This window comes from Poeciliopsis prolifica, unplaced genomic scaffold (assembly GCF_027474105.1).
Source record: "Poeciliopsis prolifica strain line A6 unplaced genomic scaffold, Auburn_PproV2 SCAFFOLD023, whole genome shotgun sequence".
In the NCBI taxonomy this organism is placed as follows: Eukaryota; Metazoa; Chordata; class Actinopteri; order Cyprinodontiformes; family Poeciliidae; genus Poeciliopsis; species Poeciliopsis prolifica.
In genome coordinates, this window is record NW_026562398.1 from 4,542,756 (window position 1) to 4,564,560 (window position 21,805).

Genomic DNA, 21,805 nt, shown 5'->3' on the forward strand with positions numbered 1-21,805 from the left:
GCCCTAAAAATAAGACCCTCTCTAACACTGATATCCCTAAATTTACACAGCTCAGGCGGAAGAATTTGCAAACCAAACACCTTTCAGTCATCTACATTACAAACCTTTTTGAAACTTTTAAACAAAATCTATGTTTGTACTCTGCAAGCATGTGATAGAAGACGCTCTGATATCCACATTGACACAGAAATCGTTATTTCTGGGTAAAAGTGTGACCCAGAAATAATGTTTTTCTCTGAGTTGATGGGTCTATGAATGGAGGTAAATGTAGGGCAGGGGAAACCTGTGAGAGGGTGCAAGCAGCTGGAGATGGCTGCAAAGGTTCACTTTCCACCATAACAGGGACCCTAAACATACAGTCAGAGCTGCAATTACATGGTTTAGAAAGTTAGTCACACAGTCTTGGAATGGCAGTCACTGTTTGTCCGCTAAGACTTGCTCTATTTTGTAAAGAAAAATGGGTAAAACCTTCAGTTTCTGGATGCAGAAAAAGCAATAGAGGGTTTCTAAAGTGGGGCTGACTACACTTATAAGAGTTTGTGTTGCAAAAACACAACTCTGTGTTAGTGTCTCTCATCAAATACCATTAGAAAATACACCCAAATATCTTATTACAGTGTGACAAAATGTGCAAAAGTCCCAGGAGTGTGAATATTTTTTCGTGGTTCTGGATTGGAGCACGTGTTATATTTCCTTTCCACTCAGGCTGAACTACTGGGAGACAGCTCTGCTGACTTTTCTTGTTTTATTGGGACTCAGTCAGTCAGCGTCTTCAACCTCAACAGGAAGGGGAAGAGGCAACGGCCAGCCCTGACTGGCTGCTGACAGGTTGCCATAGTTACAGGAAGTGATGACAGACATGACACGGGCGTTGAGGCTCGTCTGGCCGCTCGATACCTGTTCGTTTCCCCTCGGCGTGCTCTCTCAGCTGCTCGGTCTTCCTGTTTCTCTGAACTCCATTGGTTCTTCTCTGGTTTCCTCAAATCATGTCTCATCTGTTTAACTGCACGACGAGGCTGGCGCAGAGCATTTATCTCCCATGTTTCTTGTTGGGTTTTTTTTTTCCCCTCCTCTCTCTGCTCATCTTACTGAACTTGACAATGCCTAGTTGTTTGTGGTAGTGTCCTCTTTTTTACCCCCTTTGTGTGGATTTCTGTGCCTCTTGGGAGCTAATCAGACAGAATAATTCCTGTAGTCAAGCAGCCACTGCCTCGCTCTCACTCCAAAAGCCCACATTTACACAACAACCCAACCACTATTAGTTTTTCCCAGCATCGCCCCGGACCTCTCTTTCTTCCTTCCTTTTTTTTGTCTTTATATATCCCCCCTGGATGCCCCTGCCTCCCTCCGTCTCTTGGTCCCAGCTCCATTAATTCAGGTGCCTCAGCTCCTGCCCCTGCACCATTACGGCTTCTTCCACAGCTCCTCTGGCTCTCTCCCACTCCCTCTCTCTCAGACAATCCCTCACAGTCTGACACTGAATATAAAGCATGAGGACAGCAGCTACCTGCTCCACATGCTCCTCTGACGGGCTCCCTGCAGAAACCTGCCTCTGTCCGTCTCCCTCCTCACCTGTAGTTTTAACCCCCACCCGCCTCCTCCTCGCCTGATAAAAAAAGAAAGAAATTGGAAACTGTGGAAGCACTGCCCCCTGCTGGTCTGTCTAGGTAGTAAAATGCTAAAGTTTTGACTTTTTCAGGGTTTTTCTTTTTCTGTTTTTAAAGACTTTCCTCTGCTTTCTTTCCCACAGGAAAAGCTTCATCCAACGATGACGACGTCCAGAAGTCAGACGTGTCGTCAACCGGTCAGGGGGTCATTGACAAGGACCACCTTGGGCCGCTTCTACTGCAGGTGAGTCCGGATTTGATCGAATGTGCTGCTGTTTTTATCTATTAGTGATGATGATGATGGTTGATCTTCTGTCTCTACGCCAGCAGACTCTGTTTGGGTTGGGCATTTATTACATCGCTTATCATTTATCGTGATTAATTTCTCATCATGATAGGAGTTTTGATTTTTCATTGTCACTATAAATTCTAATTAATGATGTTTAATCTCCCGGAAAAACTGTCTGTGATTGTTAGTTTTATTATTTTCTGCACAGTTTGTTCATGTAGATTATCAATAAATATCATATCAATACATTTGGAAATATGATTAAATGCAGTTACTGTTATTTTATTGGCGTCTCAAAGTCATTTCAAATGGAAATGTTTTTTTCCATGCATATCTATTTATACGGTTACTATAAAAATAAATTATAAACATTTCTTATCGTCACTTTTATCATTGTCACAGTAGTACCACAAAATATTGCACTAAAAATATTTTGCGGTTTGGATCACATGTTCGTATAGGCTCTGGACGGCTTCCTGTTTGTGGTGAACCGGGAGGGCAGCATCGTGTTCGTGTCCGACAACGTCACCCAGTACCTGCAGTACAAGCAGGAGGAACTCATCAACACCAGCGTGTACAACATCCTGCATGAGGAGGACCGCGAAGACTTTCACAAGAACTTGCCCAGGACCAACAGTGAGCAAACACACACACACACACACACACACACACACACACACACACACACACACACACACACACACACACACACACACACACACACACACACACACAATATCTGAATACTGGAGAATTTAATTCTGAATGCTTGGAAAATGTGTGTGTGTGTGTGTACCACACGGGTGTGTGTTCAAATCAATTTTTTTCAGAATTTTTAGCAACTTTAACATCTAAAAAATTAAAATTAATAGTTTCTGGGCAAAGTAAAGTAAAAAAAATCTGACAAAAATTGAAGATGTTTTTATGTAAAAAGTACCTAAAAAGCCATTCCTGAGTGTGTCAATCAACATCAAAATTTGCTGGAAAACGTTAAAAATTTTATATTGAGAAGAAAAATAATTTCCTCAGGTTCTTTTTTTTGGTGTAGCCATATATTGAAGTTATTTTGTAGAGGTTTGGGTAAACACTTACTACTGTACGTGTTGCAGAACGACCAGGAAGAATTATACAGAGTCAGAATCGAAAATGTCAAAGAAAATCTAATCTGGGTTTGGATGAAAGGTGTGAAATTGTGGAACATTTTAAAGAAATTCTGGAATTGGCTCAGATTAAAATTATTACTGGAAATAATCTGGTTGTTTGAAATAGGATTAAAACAGTGTGAGTGTCCTACTCAGTTTTACAGATGTAAATATATTGAATACTGGTGGCTGATGTGTTGTTTTATTTCACCTTCAATAAAACAAACGCTTCACTGCTTACATTTCATTCTCACTCAGAAGTTAAAACCGTATGACATGTTCCAAGTCGATAAAACTTGCGAGCAAATTACATGAAAATTCACGCTTCTCAGCTCCTCTTTCTAATGAGGAGCTCCTGAGAAGCACGAGAGCTCTTCATACACACATACACACCTGACAAAACATACACTCGGATGCTCCCACCTACTCTTTGCTAATCAGGCAGAGCGTAGCGCAGCTGTCTGTCAAACTCAGTGGTCCAGACAGCGTAAAACAGGCCAGGCTCTATTCAGATCCCACTGCTACCACATAAGGGCTGAGTAACGCACCTCCTCGCTCCCCTCTGCTTAATTCAGCATGTGTTTCACCGTGATTTGCTCCTTAATATTGTACTTGAATAAATTCACTTATTTACACCCCCTCATTATTCTCTGCATTGACGTGTAAATGACAGTGATGCATTTTTTAGGGAGCAGCACGAGCGTGTAAGCCCATAAGTATGTGCACTATTTATAATGGCGATTAATTATGGATGTGTGTGTGCTCGGCTGACCCCGCTTCTCGATTAGCTCTGCAGTAACGTTCTCGAGCAGAAGTCGGCTCATCGACTCGGCCGCCTGCTTCCCCGTGTGCCCCGTCATTCATTCTCTCGCTTTTCCCCCCTCTAACCATCCCTCTTTATGCACTTTTCCTCTCGCCGTCCCTGGTGCCTTCCTCAGCTCGCTCCTTCTCAGCCTCATCCATACTTAATATGGCTGCTTACTAAGATGAATATTGTGGCTATCCGTTTCTCAGGCTGCCTCCCTCTCTGCCGCTCCCACCCCTCATTTTCTCTCTCTCTCTCTTTCTCTCTTTCTCCCTGTGTCTGCATTATCTTTTTGGCCCATGAATGAAATGCCTTCTCTGTGCACATTCCTGTGGGATGAACACATAGCACAGTGGTTACACTTGTACACACACACAAACTAAAACACAGATTGATGGTGACATAGTTAGATGTTGAGTTTTTAACTGCTTGCTTTTTTTGTTTGTTTTGTCAACGTTACACGTTTCAGATCCGTAAACTGATTTTATGACACTGCAAAAACACAAAATCTTAGAGTATTTTCTTTCCAGTTTCTAGTGCAGATATCTTGGTATATTTGAAATAAGGTAAGATAATTTTATTTATATAGTACATTTTCAGCATTAAGGCAATTCAAAGTGCTTTTCAGGAATTTAAATAAAACAAAATAACACACCAAAGGAAAGAGTAAAGGAAGAAAAAGAATCTAATGTTGATCTAAAGTATGTAAACTAGACTCTCCTGTTCAGGGTTGCTAGATAAGTATAAGTAAGTATCCGCTGGTCTAATTCCTATTCTGGGTTGGAAGAACAGGAGTGTAAAAAGTGATTGCTAAGGTAATTTTTTCTGGATTTTAAGTTTGTTCTAATCCCTGTTCTGGGTTAGATAAGTATTAGTAAGTATTCTCTGGACCTCCTAAGTATATTCTGAATTTGTAAAAGTAATGAGTGCTCCACAGTTTCTAAGTAATAATACAAACTAAATGTTCCTGTTCTGGAAGAATAAGTCAAAACTAACTTACAAGTAACTTTTAAGTAACTTTATTAATTTCTTCACTTACTTACATTTTTCCCCACATTATACTATGCACATTACACAGTACTTTTTCAAATCAATATTAGCAAAATATTTGCTTGAAACAAACTCCTATATATTGCTGAAAGGTCATTTGTAAATGATTGTGTCATATTTCAAGTGTACTAAGATATTTCCACTAGAAATTGTATAAGAAATACTTTGTAAGCTATTATTTTTTTGCTGTGTATGGTTCACCGCAGACACTTGGAAAGGACTTGGAGTTCTTGTTGGGGAAGAGTCCAGTTGGAAATGCTTTTGTGTTCACTACAATGCCGAGTAATCGGGTCTGGGTTTGACTAATTTATGACAACAGCGCTGCTGTTTTGTCAACTCTCACACTTACTGTCTTTCAGATCGCCTGCTCCCCTGAACTACCCTCTACAGCTGCCAAACAGAAACCTTTTGCCAGCTGACTTAGTCTCCAGACAAACAAAAAAAATCACATTTTGTATGTTTTTATACTTCCATTTGGGTCTCAACTGCTTATTTGACAAGAGGCTCTAAAACAGCTCATTCTGACAGAACTGACCAGATTTAAATCTCATCATCTTAGAAGGACTTTTGTGCAAAAGAACTTAATGAACTTGTTTTGTAAAGCCCAAAGACCTAACTCGGTGCTTCTCAATTCCGGTCCTCAGGCCCCCCTGCTCTGCATGTTTTAGGTGTTTCCCTAATGCCACACACCTATTAATCTATTAATCTATTGATTAACAGGCTTCTGCAGTACTTGATGCCTGCAGAAGAGGTAATGCATTCATTTGGATCAGCTGTTGTGAAGTAGAGGCACATCTAAAACATGCAGAGCTGGAATTGAGAAGCATTGACCTAACCTGACCTCTTCATAAAACCTTTAATGGTTTGGTCACCGTTAAAGGGCATTTTGCTGTCGCTCTCTAAAGTTTGCTTCCTTTTCCTTTTCTCTGTGAAGGTGACCCCATCCAAAAGCATCTGTGTGCATGTGGTTGTGTGCTGTGATGAGTAGTCAGGACCTAAATGAGAATAGATGGTTGCATGTCCCCGGCCTCGGCCGACTGCAGAGCCACTGAGAGAGAGAAATATTGGAAATCGACGCCTTGGCTACATTAATCCCATGCTCCATTTAGCCAGCGGGAGAGGCTTTAGCTTCTCAGTTTTAGAGACACAATGCTTGTTTGTGGTGGTGTTTGTTTGTTTTGCTTTGTTTGTACAATTGGATGTGAGCCATTGGTGATATTTAATTAAAGGCAGTCGATTTACAGCGCTTGTGGTTTTCATTCCCAGAAGCTTTGGGTTTATTCCTCTTAAGTAACCGTTTCTTGGTTGGCTTTGTATTTTTAGTAAATGGCGTGTCGTGGGGGAATGAGGCGACTCGACAGAAGAGTCACACCTTCACCTGCCGGATGCTGGTCAAATTTGGCCACGCCCATGGCCCAATGGAGGAGGGGCCAGGAGGACCGCGCTACGAGACAATGCAGTGTTTTGCTCTCACGCAGCCCAAGGCCATGATCGAAGAGGGAGAAGGTAGGTGGAGGGACCAGTGAAGGCCAAAAAGGGGTGACTTGATCCAGAAATGTGTTCCTGCATGTGTCTTTTAACAACTCTTAGTTGGAAGCTTCACATCGAATATATTTTAAATGAAGTTGCAGAATCTTCTGGATTATTGTTGAAAATAAAGGATTTAATTTAAGGCTTACATATAATGTACTCCTTGGTTATGTCCTCTTTGTCATATTGCTCAGAAATAATCGAAATAAAACAACTATTGACATATTGGTTAAATTGCAAAAAAACTGAGCTTTTGTAACTTAAAACATCTACTAGATCTTCCATTCAAAGTAATAAAAGTCTTCCTTGTGGAAGTCACAAATGATTTAAGTTAAACAAGAGTAAATATAAGCAAGTAAAGTTTTGAATATGCTAAAGAAAAAAGTAAAGCATGCTATGGAATGAATTGAATGATGATCTCAAATTATGTGCTTTACTTGGTGAGCTTTAAAAGACCCTTAAAATGTAAAATTATAAAAACGTATACTCTTTCCCTCTCCTTCACCATTTATTTTTTAATTAAAACTTTTTCCTGAGAATAGAATCATTAGAAACACTTAATGGCATATTTTTGGGATTTCAATTAAAACCCAGTATAACTTGTTCCAGCATTTGTCTGTTAACTCCTTTCCTTTCCTCTGCAGACCTTCAGTCATGTATGATCTGCGTGGCCCGGCGGGTCACAGCCGTGGAGCGGACCGAGAGTTTCAACACCCGGCACGAGCTGTCAGGTTAGGAGCTGGACTCTGACTGAGCGGCACGCTGTGTTGACTCGGCCATGAGTGAGTTTGACCCGTCCACCCTGTGTCTCCCTCTGTCCGTCGTGTTTCAGGTAAACTGATTCAGATCGACCAGAGCTCCCTGCGAGCGTCCATGCGTCCGGGCTGGGAGGATTTGTTGCGGCGCTGCATCCAGATGTTCCTTCAGCACAGCGACGGGCAGCCGTGGTCGCACAAGCGGCACTATCACGAGGGTGGGTACAGACCTGGAACCTCACAGCTGCTGTCAACAACTGCAGCACTTTTTATTTCAATAATTAGAAAACTAGAGGTGCGAGCATGGATTAAGCAGTGACACTGTTTGATTCAAAAGTTGTTTTTGTGGCTTCATTCAGACAAAGCTGAGAGACAAAAAAAAGCTAGGGTGAACAAAATCAACAGCAGACAACAGCAAGGCTAAACCTTTTAGGTTTTTCTCCTCCATCTCATGGAATAAATTGCATCTAAGGTCTCAAAAACTAACTTCACCCTTTCTTAGTCATAAATTTATATTACACAACACACAAAAGGAGTTTTAGAGGAACTGTGTGCAGTGGTGGTTTAAAAGCACCAAAAATGCCTTAAAAATCCCCAACATTGTAACTTTTTCAATTCCCAATGATGCTATAAAATATTGTACTCACCCATGAATCACAGAAAAACATAAGTGATGAGTTTTACTTGGAAAACAGTTGTGAACTCATAAACAGGTGAATGGTAGGTACTTTTTCTGACTGTTTTAATATTTTTACTCTGCAGCTTTTAACTGTTAAGAGAGGAATCATAAACAGCAAAAAGTATCAAATATCAACAAAACAATCCCTTTATTCATATAAAATAAGCTTTACACAGAACAGAAGACATTGTTAATGTGACCTGGTAGCCTCTATGTGTGGTGTGTTTACTGATTAGAAAAAGACTTGCTTTTTTGTCCCCAGCAATGAATAAAATTTGAGGGATTATTTTTGTTGCAATTTGTGCGCAGCTTTTCTCCAGGGTCATGCCGAGACACCCCTGTACCGCTTCTCCCTGTCTGATGGCACCCCAGTAACAGCCCAGACCAAGAGCAAGCTGTACCGACACCCCATGAGCAACGAGCCGCAAGGATTCATCTCCACTCACCTGCTGCAGAGGTCAGAAACTATGTAATCAAACACACTTACAGCTCTGTAAAAAAGCAAGAGACCACTTGAAATGATCAATTTGTCTAATTTTAATCTAAATAGGTATACGTTTGAGAAAAATGAACATTGTTCTGTTATTCTATGAACTACTGAGAACATGTCTCTGAAAATCCAAGAAAAATGTTGTATTTATTTGCAGGAAATGAGGTCTGAAGCAGTGCTTTCAGACCTCAAGTAATGCAAAGAAAAGTTCATATTGATTTACAAACAACAATGCTAAAGTTTTGACTCAGGAAGAATTCAGGAATCAATATTTGGTGCAATAAGCGGGAGGTTTTTGATGGAGTGCAGTGGTCTCTTCATTTTCACCAGAGCTGAACAAACAACGTACTTCCACAGTGGGTTAGTAAACAGTTATATTTACTCAGTTACATTGACTTGAATATATTTTTGGACAAAAAGCGCTTCTAGGAGTTTGTTTACTATGCTGGACTTTTCACTTTGACTTGACTAATTTTAATATAAAGTGTCGCTAGTCTTACTTGAGTAAAGTTTCTGAATTCTGCTCCTACTTTGAGTAACTTCACTTCATGATGAACAGGCTGGTTTTAACCAAAAAACTTCACCGGACACAGATGCACACCTGCAGATTTTGTTAGTTTCATAGATTTTATATTGAAAAAAAATCAATTTAAAAAAGATATTCTGTTTGCCTGATTTTTGTTACAAGACAACAATACATTTCAACTTCAAATGTGGGGGAAATGTCTTGTGCCACGTTGGTGAAACATGTAAAAGATAAACCGCAATAAACAAATGGTTCAGAAAGTGCAATCAAGAATATTAAATATAATTTGAAAATAAATAAGAAAGCGTGATGTGGCTCAGAGCACCAATCACAGAATTAGACTGTTAAGATAAATGTTTGAATAATAATAATAAATTGTTACCCTTCAAATAAATTGTTAATAACAATTTATTTGTTGGTAACAAATAAATTGTTTGGTAACAATTTATTTGAAGGGGTGTGAATGTTTGTGATTGTTTTTATCATAAAGTCTCGTTCAGTAAATAATGACATCTTTATTGCAAATTTCAAATCAAATTTGTCATTATTTAATGAACAATTCAAAGTTGACACTTTTCATGCAACTTCAATGCAGCTTTATATCAAAAATGTTATAATTTACAGAGTCACACTTCATGGCAACATCATAAACATTCATGTTTATGTCATGTCAGTCTTATTCACACTCCCTCAAATAAATGTTACTGAATACTTTTGTAATTCTTGGTGCTCCACCCAACTCTTAACCTCAATGTTGTCATGGTTTTCCCACTTATCCAAAGTTTTTTGCTGTTTTTTAACATAGGGAACCCAATGGTTACCGCTCAGCACCAGGCGGCAACATGATGCCCAACAACATGAGGCAACAAGGGCTGGGTAACGCCAACATGAACCCCCAGATGAACGTGAATGCAGGTGGCGGGATGGGGATGGGGGGAATGGGCGGCATGAACCGGGGCTACGGCATGAGCGAGCAGAGCCACATGGGCCACCTGGGTCCGATGGGAGGCGGCTCTGCGTACGGAGGGAACGGCGGAGGAGTAAGTGGTGGCGGCAGCCTGGGCAGCCGCATGATGCAGATGAATCAGGTGAATCAGGTGGGGCACATGAATCACCCTGGGGCGGCCATGCAGCAGCACCCGCAGCAGCAGCAGCAGCCCCCGTTCCAGAGCGCCGGAGGCTTCGGGCTCAGTGGGATGAACAGTCCGTCAGGGAGCCCCAGGATGGGCGGCCCCCATCAGGGACTGCTGATGTCCCCCCGGAACCGGGGAAGCCCGAAGATGGGAGCCAACCAGTTCTCACCTGGAGGTAGGATTTTTTTTGTTTTTATTTATTTGAATTGTGTCTCTTTAGTTTAGACTGGAAATAAAATCAGAATCAGTGAGAAACTCACTTTTTTTATTATTTTATTTTAGCCTTCAAACATTCTCTTCTCCACACTTATAAGAATTTACACCGATGACGATGATTAAAAATGACATTGGTCCATCACTCCTCTAAGTGAAACATTTTAATTTGTAATGTGGGTAAATGTCTGGTTCACTTATAACTAGTACTTTTTTATTAATATTCAGGGTTAATTGTTGATTTGAAATTATTTTGGACTGGAAGTAAAATAAGATACAGGCAGAAGTTCCCTTTTTTGTTCTTTTTTTTTTACACTGATTTTCATGCATCTTCCAGATCCTGGAGAATTTTTAATATAAATTATTCTGAGGTCATAAATACTCTTCAAATACTGATGACAAGTAACAAATAACCTTTCGCTTTACACTGAATTTAAAAATTATTATTTACCAAGAACTTGAAATTTGAATGCATTAAATTTGAAAAAGAAAAATTTTCACTGCAAAAACAAAATCTTACCAAGTATTATTGGTCTATTTAAAATAAACCAATGTCATGTTACACTGAAAATACAACAAAACTAATTTACAAGTAACATTTTAGCAAGAAACAGGAGCTTGTTTTAAGTCAATAATTCCTTAATATTGATGAAAAAGTATAGTTCTAAGTGAAATAATTTCCCAGCATAAGACATATTTCCCATATTGTCAACTTTCAAAAAGTATTTTTAGGAATGTGACAATATTATAAGTTAAAGTGTGAGGAACAATAAAATGATAAACTAATAACATTGATGTATTTATAGTAGTGGTGAAATTTGTAATCAAAATTAAATAATTCAGAAAGCTAAAAATTGGCTTGCAGTTGATATTGAAAATCCTTTCCACACCCGTTCGATGCTTTGTGTAATGAGCATTACAAATTTATCAGTTTACAATATTATAAATATTAAGATCCAAAAATAAACACTGGTCCCGACACTGAACCTCATAAACAACCTCCAAACAAATCATTTTGGTAATTTAAACGTTTTCATTTCACTAGAAACAGTTTCACCAACATTAAACATGATTTTTTTTTTTTTTGATAGTGCAGTAACCCGCATCTCTCTGCTGCAGGAATGCACTCTCCTATGAGCGGCCTTGGCGGTGGAGCTGGAGGCAACACCTGCACCTTCTCCAGCAGCTCTCTGAACGCTCTTCAAGCCATCAGTGAGGGAGTCGGGAGCTCGCTCCCTTCCACTCTGACGTCCCCCTCAGCAGCCCATAAACCAGACAGCTCTCCCAGCATCCATTCCTCCTCCCAGCCAAGTCATCAAGCTAAACCAGGACAAGATGGCTCCAAAAGTCCGGCCGGGGGCTTGGGGCCCGGACCGGGAGACCACCACCTCCCGGTGCACCACCACCATCATCAGCATCCTCAGGCGGAAAGTTCTGCAGAGCGACCGGACAGCCAGGCGGCTACAGCAGCTAAAGAGTGTGGAGAAGCGAGCGGCGAGGCGGGGATGGCAGGCGCTGACCCCCCTCGGAGGCTGCCAGACAGCAAAGGACACAAGAAGTTGCTGCAGCTGTTGACTTCCCCAACCGAGGAGCTGGGGATCAGTGGAAGTGGACCTACCGGGCCCGCCGGACCCCCTCCACCAAACAGCAGTGGCACTTCAGCAGGGTCGGACAGCAAAGAAGCTACTGGCGGGATGACCAGCCCTTCCTCCACAGGCGTCTCCTCCTCTTCCTCTGCCAGTGGCGGCGTGGGGCCGGCGGCCGGCCAGGGCGGCGCATCGGTCTCAGCTCACTACACCGGATCGCTGCAGGAGAAGCACAAAATTCTCCACAAGCTTCTTCAGAACGGCAACACTCCGGATGAAGTCGCTAAGATCACAGCGGAGGCGACGGGGAAAGTGACGCTCGGAGGCCAGGAAGGCGGCGAAGGTGCAGCTGGAAGCTCGGCGGCCGGGTCGGGCCCTGGGTTGATCGCGGACCCCAAACAGGAACAGCACAGCCCGAAGAAGGAGAAGACCCACGCACTCCTCCACTATCTCCTCAACAAGGACGACTCCAAAGAACAAACGGACGTGAAGCCCAAACTCGAAGACCTAGAAGGGAAAGGTCTTCCTGGAGCCGGTGGCCCTGCAGCCGAGCATGCTGAGAGCAAGATCAAATCAGAACCTCCTGATGATGTAAGAGCATATTTCTATGAAATGATAATGATTTTTATTGATATTTACAACAATAAAAACTGCTTTATTTTTTTAAATGCAGTTGCACAACCTGGAGTTTATTCTGGGCGATCTCAGGGGTTCAAGCTCCGACTTTTACCCTGATCAGGCTGGAGGTGCCGGGGCAAACAACATAGGAAACAAACCACAGGGGTGCCTTGATGACGGCCTGCAGGGTAAGTGGTTCAAGCGCTAAATAACTATGAGAAGTGACAGTTTCACACAGGGTGGGTGTTGTAACATCACATGTGATGATATCAAAACAAAATGCCACTGAAACTGCATCTGGCACCATCAGAGGCTGTCGTTTCGGATCGCTTTCTTCCTAAAGCAAATGTCATGTCTTTCTCAGTTGTGTCTTTTTGAAGCTGGTACTTTTATACCAATAAACTGAAAAAACAGACTTAACATAAATTGAAAGAGACAACCAGCCCTGTTCTCTGGTTTATAATTGGTCCTATTGGAATACAGCATTTTAGTTTGAGAAAATTCTTGTTTGCGGATGTATATGTAATGTTGAAATGTGTTTTTAAAATTGCATTGCTGCTCAGTTTACGGTACAGGAAGTTCAATATGTCTTCCTAATATGTGTAAGTAAGTGTGTGTAAATGCAGTAGTGAGTGCATGTCACTATATACGCCGTAAGTATTCATATCCAATTTTTTGCCATGTCATAACAAGAAACCCCAATACATTTTATTGGAATTTTATTGCTTCAAATCACAATCAATTCTGTTAATCACACAACAGTGGGAGAAAAATTATGCATTTTGTCAGTTTTTTATTCATAAAAGTCTCAAAAAAATAAGGCTTCAAATAAATCCAACTGTATTGAGGTATGTCATGCCACAGCATAATGCTGCCACCACTGTGTACTAGGGATGTGTTCAGGGTCAGATGCATTAGTTGTAAGTTAGCTCAGTTATTTTCAGGCAGTTAATTGTATGTGATTTCATTCTAGCAGGATTAAAATCCACATTTTAAGACTTTTGCTAATTTCTAACAGCATTCAAAAGCTGTTTAGTATTGACCTTCCACTTTACAATTATGTATTACTTTTCTAGTTTATTTCCTATAAAACAATAGAAAAGACCAACGTATTTGGTTTGAAGGTGAAAAAAATTGCAAGAATTAGTAACTCTTTTGTAAGATGTTGTGTGTATGTAATATTTAAGCAAGGTACAGTTTTTCTGAAAAGGTTTTTTTCTCTTTTTTTTGCTTGCTCTGTCCAGGGAGTCCAGTAATGGGTCCGGGCCCTCGAGGGCCCTTCCAGAGGACCATGTCCATGGATGGGAAGCCACTGGGCGGGCCTGGAGGAGCTGTAAGACGTCCGATGCTCATCAAGCAGGAGAATATGATGGGCAGCCCAGACAGCTTCCCAGGAAACATGGGTGTGTGTCTCAGCAAATTTCCTCTTTATTGTTTCTTTGTCTCTCCCTCACTGGTATCTGCTCTCAGATTCAAATGACTGTATTACACTTTCTTGTACAACAACACACACACACACACCACACACACACACACACACACCACACACACACACACACACACACACACAGTCTTTTATTAATAAAAATCTGAAAAAGTGTGGATTCAAATAGATCTCCAAGCACAACATGACATTGCAACTCCAAATCCAACTACAGTTGGATTTAGTTTCCAGAACCATAAAATAACTTGCAATCCTAATTTCAACCAATGCTCTTCTGTCATTTGTGCATCTCCAGGGCCAATGAATAGAGGCGCAGGCCCCCAGAGGTCTCCCATGGGGGGTTCTGGGGACTGGAAGCCCCGTTCCAGCACCAGCCCTGTGAGTTCAGCAGGACATCCATCCATGATGCGCCCAGGCATGGAGTACAACAACGGGAAGAGCGTGATGTCAGGACCCATGGTCAGCCGCTCCAACAGCGTGCCGGGCAACAGGTCGATGCTGCAGCAGCAGCTCATGGATATGGGTACGCTGCTCAAACTGTTGCCTTGCGGTGATGCTAAGTAAAAAGCTGAGAATCTGAGAGAGATTCAGAACTGTAGAGAAACACCTTGGTATCCAACCCGGTTGCTCAGTGGTAAAGATAAATTTCTGGATACTGAAACTTTTTAGAAACTTTGAACGTTTCTTTCATATTGGTCAGAAACTTTTTCCACGGTTTACAGGTGAACGATAGAGTTGGAAAATTAACTATAAAAGAGGGTGAAATTGTATTTCTAATTGATGCACAGGCTCCAATAATCCATTTATGAATCATTTAGTATATCATGGTTTAAAATGCCTACAGTTTTCTCTTTATTCTTGCGTATTTTTGCAGAAATTGGACTTTTGTTGCAGAATACGTACTAAAACCTCTGCTTCTTGTTCACCATTAACTTCTTTTGACTTTCTTTACTGCTTTAGGAGGTTCTTCTGATATGGGCATGGGCATGAGTCCCTTCAGCCAGCAGGGCCAGCCCAGCCAGTCTCCATCCTGGCATGAATCCATGATGAACATGGAGGGAAACAGGTCAGTTGGTCAATTATCATGAACTGCGCTTCCACTGACCACATAATTTTGTAAATTGGAAATATGAAAATAAATTTGCTTAATGGAAGCACGGCAATTTTGAAAACAAGGATGAGGTGGTTTATCAGCTGTATCAAAATTAGTGTATTTTGCCAAACTGCAACTTTTTTCGCATCAACAACTGGATGTTACTACTGGTGGAAATGACAAAGACAATGACAGGAAGTGTTTGGAAGATGCTGATGCAACATATTTGAGCAAATTTATTCACAGGTGATTTTAATTGTGTTTTTAATTTAAAAGAAACACCACAGTTACAAAATAATTTTTTTGAAACTTTAGCACACTATTTTTAAAAACATTTAGCACACATTTCTAATGTTTTAATGGAAGCTATAGTTTGAATTCAAATCTAACTGACAGTCGTGAGCCAAACCTTTTTATTTTTTTTCTGTTTGCATGATGCAGACGCCAGTTTGGCAACCCCTTAGATGATCTTCTGGTCCCTCCCACCACCAGTGAGGGTCAGAGCGATGAGAGGGCGCTTCTGGACCAGCTGGATTCGCTGCTGAACAACACCGACGGCATCGCTCTGGAGGAGATAGACCGAGCTCTTGGTATCCCAGACCTCGTCAGCCAGGTAAGATGTCAGAAAGAGCCACACTGCAGCGTAGTGCTCCCTGAAAGTGCTGCAACTTGAGGAAAAGATTATTTGTCATAGTATGAGTCGCGACAGACCATCATATTAATTTTTGCATTCGATATTTCAGTCATGACTCAGTGTGTCCAGGCTGTCGTCTCACCGAAGGGAGATAGATGAGTCTTAAGGAGTCCGTCTGTGCTCCTTAGAAAAAGGCAATTACGGAGCCGACCAGGCAGAGATGAATCAATTAAACTGAGAAGTTTGACAGACTTGTCTTTGTCCTCCTTGTCTTGTGTGCTGCAGACCCAGGGAGCAGAGCAGCAGCTGGAGCATTTTGGAGCACAGGACCCATCCATGCTGCTTGACCAGAAGCCTCTGTATGGAGCAGGTTATCCCGGATCCCCTGCTATGCCGATGCAGTCTGGTTATGGAGGAAACCCCATGCAGGGGCAGGGCCAGCAGGCCGGGTTTGGGCCCATGCTCTCACCGATGGGCCAAGGCGGAAGCTTTCCCGGAATGGGTGGGATGGGCGGCATGGGGCATCCTCGAGCCAACATGATGCGACCCAGGATGATGAATGCCAACAAGCCCATGAGGCTGCAGCTGCAGCAGCGGCTTCAGGGACAGCAGGTAGGATGCCACGCTGAACATACGCAACGATCAGTTACAGCTTTGGAAGAGATCAGTATAACTTTTTTTTTTTTTTTTTTTTTTTTTACTTATTGACTCCTTGAGATGTACTGTCTCATTTTCAAGGGGCTCGTTACAAAATAAAAAAATTAAAAAAACAATAGCAGCTTTAAGGTGAAATTCATAACGAATAATTTCTTTCCTAATTCTGGGTGTGAAAAAAAGTAACTGATCAGTAACTCTCAGGCTATGTTTTGAACTAAATGGGATTAAGTTTTGTTAAAATAGTAGAATTTTTAAATCTGTACATTAAAAGAGAAATTAGGTGTCAGTCAGTCTGGAAAATGGTGCAATTAGTTGAGATTATTATTCAGGTTTGAAGTAGGAAGAAGGAAAGAAGAGCTTGAAAAATGTTCATCCATCTTTGTCTTTTCATCCATCCATGGTTTTATTTTTAAACAATAGATTAAATTGATCATTTTCTGATAATTTTGTTAATTTTTTTCTTGATTAAATCAGCAGACATCAATGTTTTTCTAAATTATCCAATGTACGTGGTTATGCATTAAATTTTTGTTTCATTTTTTTTGTATTTAGTTGTACCATCGTGATTAGCTGCAAATATCCTGCCCTGTATATTGTAATCTGTCACTTAGAGAAATATATCTTTTACATTAGTCTTTTGAACTAATTAATTGCCAGAAAGTTTACATTTTTCTGTATGTTATTTCCTCTATTTTCTAATGTTTATTTTTATTTTTGTCAAGTTTATGAATCAGACACGACAGGGCATGGCAATGAAGATGGAGAACCCAGGAGGAAACCCTGGCATGAGGCCTGGCATGCAGCCTGGCATGGGAGGACAGGTAGATTATTGAAATTTACTTTTGGAATATCTCAAAATAGAGACTATTTATGATAATTTTACCAATAAATAGGATAATTATGATTTCCACACGACAAATGTCTCCTTCAAAAGATTTGAATCTTCTTAAATGTGTGTAAAACGTAACAAAGCATCAGAGTAAACACAATATTTCATCTCCTTTGTGCAGCAGGGCTTCCTAAATGCTCAGATGATGGTTCAGCGCAATCGAGACGTTGTCAACTTGCACATGAGGAGGCAGCGCATGATGATGCTGATGCAGCAGCAACAGCAGCAGGCGGCAGCAGCCGCTGCAGCTGCTGCAGGGGGATTCAGTCCGCCTCCAAACGTTACAGCTCCCGGGGGTATGGACAGCCCCATGGGGGGGCCAAACATGGGCCAGCCGGGACCGCAGCAGTTTGGCTACGGTGGGAGTTACGGTGAGTGTAGTGGATGCTGCTGCTCTCTTGTGGTGGATCTAAGCTGTGCAGGAAACTTTTGGTCAAATTAATTATTCAGAGGACCTAATGAGGTTAAATGTTATCTTTGGTGTCTGATGTTTGATATTTTCAGTGTGTAGAAGGAGAAAGCTGAAGGTTGAGGGTTTTTTTCAACAGGCATGACCCAGCAAGGTGACCCCTCTTTTGGCCCATCAGGTGGAAGTCCGCCTAATGCCATGATGCCAGGCCGCATGGGGCCTCAAAACCCCATGATGCAACAGCACTCGCAGGGGGGGCCTATGTACCCAGGCGCTGATATAAAAAGCTGGTCACAGGGCGGCATGGGACGCAACAGGTATGACGTCATCAATTTTCCTGATGATTTTCACTGGATAGACTTGTAGAGTTAGTTTGATTGGGGACCAAAACTGCAACATTTTTACATTTTCAGCTGGTGCAGTTTTTTTTCCCACTGCACTGTGTCAATCAAATCAAACCCATTGGAAAAACCTGTTTAGCCCCTCACGTATGCACCAAAAACCACCGAAGAAGACATGAATGCAACTTCCTTCTTCAACAAAAAGCGAGTAGCATCAGATTTGATCAGTTGTAGAAATGGTTTCTACAAACCATTTCTGTGTCTATCGGCAGACTCGCTTGTATTTACCCAGAATGCTCTTTCTTTCCCGCTTTCGGAGCAATCTCTGGAGTTCACTGAGATCTAGGTTTGTTGGTGGATCAGATTGAGCACCTCCCCAATCAAGCTGAACTTTCTAGACAAACTGACTGCAGTTTTACTTAAGCAGACTAAACGGAGCTGGTGTGAATGCACCGCTACTTAAATCCTGTCTGCATTTAATTATTATTTTTTTTAATCTCCAGTTCATACCCTCAGCAGCAGTTTGGGCCGCAGGCACCGCTGGGTCAGCAGCAGTTCGGACAGCAGGGAAATCCCGGGCAGTATGGAGGCATGATGATGAACGGCGGCATGCCGGCCAGCGGTGGAGGCGGTCACATGGGACAGATGGGGATGAACCCAATGGTGATGGGGCGCATGCCTATGGGGCCTGATCAGGTGTGTGCAAAGAGTGGGAGTCTCAATACTTAAAGAATATTATTGTTTAGTCTTAGGATGGTTTACACAACTGAATGCATCTCAAGAGGATATCAGTAAGTGGAGTACCACAGGGATCTATTGTTGTCCCTCTGCTTTTTTAAACTAAAACATGTGAATATAACCTCATGAATAACCTCATGAACCAACTGAATTTAAATTCAGTTTTAGTGTGGCTAGAAAAAAAAGCATCCTGGCTGGATAATATATTAACTAGCACATTTCTATTGTCACACAGGAGCAAATAAATAAATAATATTTGTACTGTTAGTCTGATTCTGTTACAAAACTCCATGGCAATTATTGCATAAAAAAACTGCTAAAACCTGCATTTGTTATATTTTTATATAAAAACATGAGATGGTTCGCTATGATTTTCAGCCAAAGTGTTTGAGAGTTACTTTTAGTTCTGGAGACACTTGTTATTGATAGTTAAAAAATGTCTTCTTGGTCTCAATCTTGGATAACAAAGGGATCCATTTTCTAAGCTTAGATAAAAATGTTTTGTTTGTTTTGTTCTAACATCTAATTTCTGTCTCTTTTTTTTTTTGCTACATCTCAGCATGACAATCATTTTTCTTCAGATACAGAAATCAATAATCTTTGCTGCTTTACGATGAACTCTGCGTGTTTTTCTTGTCGGGTTTCTCTTTAAATGCTCACGCTTTGCTCTCTTCTCCCTGATGATCCAGAAATACTGCTGATGGACGCGCCAGAAGCTTTTGTCTCACTGTGATCTCCACCCAGATTTGGCAGATGGCTTCTGCGCTGCAGTGTGTGTGGAAATAAACCAGGCGTGTTATGATCCTCCGTGTAGCGCCACATTCCCACCAGACGGGGGAGTGAACTTCCCTCTGGAATGATGGCCAGTAATGTCAATCTCGCCGCCGGAGGAAAAACAAGACAGACTGTCACATGAAAACACACAGCCTTCCTAAAAATCTGACAAACTTTTTATCCATCATGCACAGAGAGACGGACATGAATTCAATGTTCCTCCCTTCCTGAGCAGCTGGTGTTCCTCAGTATATTCTTTCATTGGACCAAACGGTGAAGCTACATTATATGGACAAATGTATTTAAACAGCCTCTGTTTTGTCGAATGTATCATGAGGTTATATTCAGATGTAAAAATGTCGATTCTGAACTTTCCATCCACCATCGCTCTGCTGCTCCCGGAGGATCCCTGCAGACACGACCAGCAGCTAAAGAGCCGTAGGGTTGTGACACTCACATGAATGTTAAGAAGTAGCACATCGTCTCATCGTCCAGGATGCCGCTGAGTAGGATCGAACTAACCCGTTGGCTCGTTGCACTTTAAGGAAAGCCAACATCTAACGGATTGTGGCAATTTAGAGGCCTTTATTCATGAATTACTAAATAGCCTCAGAAATTTCCTCTGTTTTCTTTTCACAGTTTTTTAAGATTGGGTAAACTTTGCAGGTTTTGCTCCTCAGTGGGAACCAGAGAAGAGTTATGTTTATAAGAGGATGAATTAAGATTTTAAAATTGCTCCTAACATTTTCCTAATGTTTTAGAGGTATTTAACATAACCTTTTGGCAATTTAATTATGTCTATAAATTGAGATACTGCTTGACAGGTTTAAACCACTTTAGGGCAACCATGAACTCCACAACTCATGTGAAATGTGGATCCGTCCTCGAGCTTCCTTCTAGAAATATTAAAAAATTAAAACTACACATTCATCTAATAAAGATGCACAAAAATTCCAGACTGTTTTACACCTTACCAAGACAAATCAGTGGTGAGCCAGTCAGAAGCTAAAATCTGACTTTCTCACAGTTGTAATGATAAAAAATGAAAAGCTCAGAGCTACAAATCCATTTCAGGTTGTTACTATAAACTAAGCTAATTATCTTCACCAAAATTAGATCCACTCGCACTACAAAACAAAGTGCTAAATGATCGTATTGGACTCAAATATCGAGTAATAATCCTTCCTCCCGGTTCCCCTCTGAGGACAACACTGACACATTGTTCACCCAAAGATTGGTACTGCAGGATTAAGCTCAATGTCTTGTTTGGAACATTTTATTCCTCTTCTTTCCTGTAAATATGATCTGTAAATATGCTTCAAATGTACTATATATAAATATATTTATGCTTTTCTAGCTCACATACTGTTTTTTGCACAGATTGTAAGGCTTGATATTTAAAGGTGTAATTTTCTTATTCCGTCATAGATCAGCTCTTCTTTTCGATACATTGATTGGGAGGAAAAAGCCTGTTTTTTGGAAGCAGTACATGTATATTTCTTTGATATACTGGCATTTTCCCACTGTCTGGAAGCACTTTTTTATTTCTAATCCTTAAATCATGAACCTCTTCCTATTTTCCTAGAATGTAGTCCAAAGCATACAGGTGCTAGTACGTTGTTACGCTTTCTTAAATAAGTTATTTTTCTTTTTTAAAAATAAGAATTATTAAAAATATTTTAAAAAAAATCTGTATACAGCAAACAAAGTGACACATGATTGTGTTGTTCTGTGGGCCCAGATCTCTTGGCAGTCAACCCTCTCCTGAGGTGCTTCAAAAATTATTTTTCAGTCATTTGGTATTTTTAACTACCAAATGACTACAAAAGGAGAAATTTAGATCATAATTTTATACATAATTATCTTTTGTTTTTTTGTCCTGTGGAGGTTTTTGTTGAGAAATCTACCTTTGAAAACATGCTCAGTCCAAAGATTTCTGTTTGTCATCCTGCAGTGCATAGAAACAGCGCCGTAGATTGTGTGTTTATTTTACTGTTGCATATAATGTAAGGGGAACAAAAGTTGGATTCTGTATAAAATACTCTGATCTGGTTGAAATAGAGTAGATGGGTCGTCCAGTTCTGCTGAGGTGGTTTAAATCTTTTACTTTCTGTGAACCTTGCAGCCAGTTGATTTTTATGTGGTGCTTACATTCCTTTTGAGTTGGAGAAGAGGTTTTGTTCATGATTCATCTTATTTTTATGTCAAAACAACAGGCTGGAATTGAGGAAAAATAAATATTAAAAACAGGGAATGTTGCTCTTCTTTTGACGTCGAAGGAGCAAATCTGGAAAACACACAATCATGATGACAGGATGTAAAATACTTTTGGGTTTTGTTTTCTTACCTTGTTTCTTGATGTTAATATTGATGTAAATACAAATTTATATTTAAACATTAAAA

At 40.8% G+C, this 21,805-nt stretch overlaps 1 protein-coding gene across 3 annotated transcripts in view; it reads left to right on the forward strand.

Annotated features, from left to right (window-relative positions):
• Positions 1-21,805, forward strand: part of LOC129370279 (nuclear receptor coactivator 3-like) — a 70,935-nt gene extending 49,130 nt beyond the window's left edge. The window contains exons 5-23 of one of the 3 annotated variants that reach the window (XM_055046143.1): positions 1,751-1,851; positions 2,358-2,532; positions 6,217-6,399; positions 7,068-7,154; positions 7,256-7,396; positions 8,167-8,314; positions 9,679-10,181; positions 11,339-12,396; positions 12,479-12,611; positions 13,668-13,826; positions 14,163-14,390; positions 14,828-14,933; positions 15,402-15,573; positions 15,880-16,206; positions 16,974-17,072; positions 17,262-17,511; positions 17,689-17,866; positions 18,394-18,586; positions 19,318-21,805. In XM_055046143.1, coding sequence (XP_054902118.1) covers positions 1,751-1,851; positions 2,358-2,532; positions 6,217-6,399; positions 7,068-7,154; positions 7,256-7,396; positions 8,167-8,314; positions 9,679-10,181; positions 11,339-12,396; positions 12,479-12,611; positions 13,668-13,826; positions 14,163-14,390; positions 14,828-14,933; positions 15,402-15,573; positions 15,880-16,206; positions 16,974-17,072; positions 17,262-17,511; positions 17,689-17,866; positions 18,394-18,586; positions 19,318-19,329 — 4,253 coding nt within the window. In that variant the 3' untranslated portion in view covers positions 19,330-21,805. The remainder of the gene's footprint in view (positions 1-1,750; positions 1,852-2,357; positions 2,533-6,216; positions 6,400-7,067; positions 7,155-7,255; positions 7,397-8,166; positions 8,315-9,678; positions 10,182-11,338; positions 12,397-12,478; positions 12,612-13,667; positions 13,827-14,162; positions 14,391-14,827; positions 14,934-15,401; positions 15,574-15,879; positions 16,207-16,973; positions 17,073-17,261; positions 17,512-17,688; positions 17,867-18,393; positions 18,587-19,317) is intronic. The other 2 variants (XM_055046146.1, XM_055046145.1) reach the window with 2 other exon arrangements.